The following is a 5,611-nucleotide window of genomic DNA, read 5'->3' as shown; positions in this document are numbered from 1 at the left end:
TCCCTCCTCCCTCCCGCTCCCTCCTTCCTCCTTCCTCCTTCCTCCTTCCTCCCGCTCCCTCCTCCCTCCTGGCCCCCTCCTCCCTCCCTCCAGGTCTGCCCCCTCCCCCGGACCCCGTGCCCCTTCCCTGCTCCCGCTATCCGCTCTCCCCCCTGCCCCCCTTCCTCTCGAGCCTGGGTCCTTCCTCCCAGGTTCCTACCCTGTCCTGGGGGTCAGGGTCCAGTAGCATTCCCGGGGCTGAAAGGTCTCGGCCCTCCCCTCTTCCCTGCCCCTTTCGATGGGGAGCGGAGGTGGGGTGGGGGTGGGGGGCTGGGGCAGTGCCACCTCAAATCCAGTGCGAGATGATGGGAACAGGGGCTTGGCGGGGGGGTGGGGGGGGCGTGGGGTCCGCGCGTGCACGCCCGTGCACCGTGCAAGGCTGTCCCTGCGGGCGCGGGCGGGCGGAGAGGGCTCGGGGGTCCGGAGCCCGGCTCGGAGGCTGGCACTGCGGGCGCTGGCGGGCAGGGGGGCCTCGAGGGGTCCGGAGCCCGGCTCGGAGGCTGCCACTGCGGGCGCGGGCGGGCGGAGGGGGCTCGGGGCCCAGCCCGGGTCGCGGGAAGCCCACCTGCTCGGGCGCCCGCGCACGCACCTGCGCTCCCCTGCCGGGCCGGGCCTGCGCTGGGGGTGGTCGCCGTCCCTGGGGTCCCGCAGGCCGAGTTGAGCCCGGAGGGGGCGGCGCGGGCCGAGCGCGTTAGTCACGGTGCGCGCGGGCCCGGGTCGGCGGCGGCGGCGCCGGCGGGGCGGGGCCGGGAGGGGCGGGGCCGGGAGGGGGCGGAGCCTGAGCGGGGGCGGCCAATGGGAGCCGCGCCCGGCGGGGGCCGCCCACGGGCTGCGCCGGCTGCATAAAGAGCCGCGGCGCGGACTCGGCGCAGAGCAGCGAGCTCGTCCTCCAGCATCGCCGGGCGAGACCGCGCCAGCCGCCAGCCGCCAGCCGCGCCCGGGCCGGAGCCCAGCCTAGTCTAGCCGCCCGCCGGGACCCCCTCGCCTCGCCCGCCATCCCCCGGGCCGGAGCCCAGCCCAGCCTAGCCTAGCCTCCCGCCGGGACCCCCTCGCCTCGCCCGCCGCCTCCCGTGCACCCATGGAGCTGGACCGCATGACCAGCGGCGGCCTCCACGCATACCCCGGGCTGCGGGGCGGGCCGGCCGCCAAGCCCAACGTGATCCTGCAGATCGGCAAGTGCCGCGCCGAGATGCTGGAGCACGTGCGCCGGACCCACCGCCACCTGCTGACCGAGGTGTCCAAGCAGGTGGAGCGCGAGCTCAAGGGGCTGCACCGCTCCGTGGGCAAGCTGGAGAACAACCTGGACGGTTACGTGCCCACCGGCGACTCGCAGCGCTGGAAAAAGTCCATCAAAGCCTGCCTGAGCCGCTGCCAGGAGACCATCGCCAACCTGGAGCGCTGGGTCAAGCGCGAGATCCACGTGTGGAGGGAGGTCTTCTACCGGCTGGAGCGCTGGGCCGACCGCCTGGAGGCCGGGGGCGGCAAGTACCCAGTGGGCAGCGAGGCTGCCCACCCCTCGGTGTCTGTGGGCGTGGGGGGTCCCGAGGGCTACTGCCACGGCGCCTACGATTACACCGTCAGCCCCTACGCCATCACCCCGCCGCCCACCGGGCAGCTGCCGGGCCAGGAGCAGGAGGACGAAGAGCAGTGGGGCCCCGGGGAGGACGGGCAGCTGAGCCCTGGCGTGGACACGCAGATCTTTGAGGACCCGCGGGAGTTCCTCAGCCACCTGGAGGAGTACCTGCGGCAGGTGGGCGGCTCCGAGGAGTACTGGCTGTCCCAGATCCAGAACCACATGAACGGACCAGCCAAGAAGTGGTGGGAATTCAAGCAGGGCTCGGTGAAGAACTGGGTGGAGTTCAAGAAGGAGTTCCTGCAGTACAGCGAGGGCACACTGTCCCGCGAGGCCATCCAGCGCCAGCTGGACCTGCCGCAGAAGCAGGGCGAGCCGCTGGACCAGTTCCTGTGGCGCAAGCGCGACCTGTACCAGACGCTGCACGTGGACGCCGAGGAGGAGGAGATCATCCAGTACGTGGTGGGCACACTGCAGCCCAAGCTCAAGCGCTTCCTCCGCCACCCGCTGCCCAAGACGCTGGAGCAGCTAATCCAGAGGGGCATGGAGGTGCAGGACGGGCTAGAGCAGGCGGCCGAGACCCCCGAGGATGAGGCGGACGCGGACGCAGACGCCCTCACGCCAGCCCTCACCAGCGACTCCGTGGCCAGCGACCGGACCCAGCCCGAGTAAGGGGCAGCGGGGCCCGGCCGATCCACCACAGTCCACCGTGGCCTTTTCCAAGCAGGACTTTTGAGCTGGGCTGACTCCTGCTCATCCACCTCAGCATACCCCAACCCACGCGCGCACACACAGACACACACACACACACACACACACACACCTCAGGCAGACGGGAGCTGCCCCCACACCCTCCTACACCCCTGACCCTGCCCACCTGTTTGCCTTCCGGGGCCAGCAACTCACCCTCATTCAGGCCACACCAGCAACCCCCCCATCAGCCACCTGTGCCAGGACCTCTGGGCACCCGGAAACCCAGGGTCCATATGACACGGGCCAGCAGGCACCCCACACTCCTGGTACACCGCAGAGCAGAGCCGAGGCAGAAATAGCGCCACGGGAACCTCGCTTCCGGCTGCTGCCCTCGCCCGCAGTCGTCGCCGAGCGGCTGGCATCCTTGCCGCCGCCGCCGCTGCCAGGGCAGCTGGCCAACGTGGGGCAGTGCCGCTCCCCCTCCGGGTTGAGCCAGGCACAGACACAGCAGCAGATGCAGACGCAGCCCCAGCCACCAACAGCGTCTCCTTCAGGTGAGTCCCCTTCGGGGGCAGCGGGCGGGGTGGGGGGCGGCGGGGGTATTGGGGTGGGGAGACCTCGGATGCTGTGGGGGCTGCAGGACTCCTGAGTGACTCTGAGCTGTGTTCTCTCCCACAGCAGCAGTGAATCAGACGCCCGCAGACGGCTCCGCACGGTGACTCACCAGCCCCACAGGCCGGGGCCCTCTGTGCCAGTCCACGACTCTGCTGAGGCCGAGAGACATGACAGGTGAGGACCCTTACGCCGTCCTCCCGCACCCCAATCCACCCAGCACTGTGAAGCCCTGCCCCTGACCCTGTGTCCCTCTCTCCTTCCAGGTCCACAGGCCCAGAGAGCTGCTGCTGAGTGCTCACCCCACGCAAGCTGCCGCATCTGAGAAGCCAGAGGGGTGCAGAGGGCTCCCCCGGCTGAGACAGGCTGAAGATGGGCCGGCGTGAGAGGCAGGGCCAGCGCTGCTGCCCTCCGGCTGCCAGCCTGCCTGCCAGCCTGCCTGCCTGCCATGGCCATGAGCTGGAGTGGAGGTCACTCCCATCTCTCCCAAGGCAGCCCCCGCAGCCAGGTGTGCATCTTATCCTGCCAGAGCCCTCCTGGTGACCCCACCCAACCACAGGGGTCCCAGAAATCTCTGCTCTGCTGCTTAAGCGGGAGCCCCAGCAGCCATGCAGCTGCCGGGCCTGGAACCTGCCTCGCCAGACCCCGCATCCCAATGCCAGAAGCTGCTCTCGCCTGCAGCTGGGTCCCCTTTCTGCCTGTCCACTGGAGGGCCCAGGTTTGGGGCACCATAACCGCAGGTGGCTGATGGTCGCTCTGCCCTGCACCTCCGACAGCCCCCCTCTCCCCACGCCAATTTTATTTTTGCACATGAAGCCATAACCCAGGTCTCCTACCTGGCTGTCCTCAGGGGGCCAAGGGGGGTCTCACAACTGTGGCCAGCGCCCCCCCTCAAACCAAGCACTGAATGTCAGCTCCCAGCTCCTACTCCTTCCCTGAAGACAGACTCTTTTATAAGGATTTGTTAATAAAACATGGAAACTTCTGGAAGCTTGTGTGCTGCTTTTTCTCTGCTGCTGGGCTGGTGGGGGCGGGGGGACCGGGAGCCTGCTCAGATCCTGGAAGCATCTGTCAAGGCACTGATTGGACTTTAGTCTGTAAGTGTCTGTGGACACGAGCCCCAGGAGCCAGAAGAGACCATAGAGGGAGCATTGTTCATGGCATGACTGTACCAGGGTCACCCCACTCAGGGGCTCGGTCTCAGCTGCACAGTGGGACGAGCCACTGCAGACTCACCGGGGGGTGGGCTCATGAAGAAGATAGGGCCAGTGTGGGGGTGGCTCACCTCACCTGCCTGCCGCCTCAGGAGGCCACCAAGTTACCAAGGGAAGAGAGAGGGAACCCCAGTGACAAGGGGGCCCAAAGGAGAGGCACAGTGGAGAGGCTGGTCACAGGTGTCCTGGCCACAGGGCAGAGGGGGTTGCAGGCCTCAAGAGGGACGCTCTCCATGGTCCTGAAGGCCAGGGCTGCCTCCCCTCTCTGGACAGGGCTCAGGGGACGGGTTGGCGTGCCCCTCCCCCCAGTCCTCCTAGCCCCAGAAGGGAGCTGCTGCCCTCCAGAGGTCACCTCACTCAACTGGCCCAGCCTGGAGGGGCCGGGTCGGGGGCAGAGGGCCACAGAAGAGACCCTGGCTCAGGGAGCCTCCCTGCAGGCAGCACGGTTGCCCGTCTCTTGGCTCTGCTTCCTGGGCAGCGCTGGGAGATCAGGGAGGCGGGTGGGCAGAGTGTCTGACCACGAACGCCTCGCTGCAGTTAGCTGACAGCCTGACAGGCTCTCTTATACTTCCAGCCAGGCACATGCAGCTGGGACTGTGCCCCAGGAAAGAGGCGTGAGAATGGAAGGGGGTGTCCAGGGGCATGCAGTCTATGCCGGGCCCCCCAGAAACCTAGGGTGCTCCAGCATCAGCGTGTCTGCCTCCATAGTTGGCATGAGGGACAGGCTGACAGATGCCCTCGCTGGCTCCATGCAGATGAGGTCTCAGGGAGGCTTAAAGGCCATCAGGAGAAGCGGGCTGACAAGACACACAGGTCCAACCCACAGGAGGTGCTGTTGGCTGGCCCCCTACTCTTCGGGGCCCTCTAAGGCCCAGCTCACTATGGTCACGGGATGAGGTCAGGCCATCAAAGTTGCCAGCCTGAAGGGCCACCTGGCGAGGGAGAGGCATGAGCAGCCAGCCCAGAAAAAGACACAGCTGCCTCACATCCACCAGGGAGGTGGCCCCTTCCAGTTCCACTGGAGCCCCCACCCACCCGCACCCAGTGGGAGTGGCCCTGTCCACCTGCAACCTGGGAGGCCCCACCCACCTGCTCCCACTGGGAGCCCCCGCCCACACGCCTGGGCCCCGCCCACCTAACCCTGGAGGCCCCACCCACCCACTCCCACTGGGGCAGGGGCAGGTGGGCTGGTAGTGTGCAGGTCTGTAGGAGGGGGTTTCAGCGACAGTCTGAGGAAGACCCACACCATGCTAATCGAGGGCACGTGCATCTCCTGGAGCTTGGCATCCTTCCTGTGCCCAGTGTCTGGGTCCACCTGCACCGGGCCACATCTGCTCACCCGTGCTGTCCACTCTGTGGGGGCCTGCCCACCCCACGGGCACTCTGTAGATGGAGGCCCAGGAGGGTGAAGACCGGGGCGTCCGCTGGAGCGGGGAGCGGGGTTGTGACCACAGTGAGCCATCAGCTGGGACGCCCCATG

General features: G+C 68.0%; 1 protein-coding gene across 1 annotated transcript; it reads left to right on the top strand.

Annotated features, from left to right (window-relative positions):
• The first annotated feature begins 817 nt into the window (after window positions 1-817).
• ARC (activity regulated cytoskeleton associated protein) lies at window positions 818-2,380 on the top strand. Its single transcript, XM_056125342.1, has 2 exons — window positions 818-996; window positions 1,066-2,380. Exon 2 carries the CDS (start codon window positions 1,118-1,120, stop codon window positions 2,282-2,284), a length of 1,167 nt encoding a protein of 388 aa, XP_055981317.1. The 5' UTR covers window positions 818-996; window positions 1,066-1,117; the 3' UTR covers window positions 2,285-2,380.
• The last annotated feature ends 3,231 nt before the right edge of the window (window positions 2,381-5,611 follow it).

This window comes from Sorex fumeus, unplaced genomic scaffold (assembly GCF_029834395.1).
Source record: "Sorex fumeus unplaced genomic scaffold, SorFum_2.1 ptg000054l, whole genome shotgun sequence".
NCBI classification, from domain to species: Eukaryota; Metazoa; Chordata; class Mammalia; order Eulipotyphla; family Soricidae; genus Sorex; species Sorex fumeus.
This window is presented reverse-complemented; position numbering and strand designations above follow the sequence as displayed.

Excerpts from the sequence above, each read along its gene's own strand:
- ARC (XM_056125342.1), top strand. The coding sequence starts at position 1,118 with ATGGAGCTGGACCGCATGACCAGCGGCGGCCTCCACGCATACCCCGGG.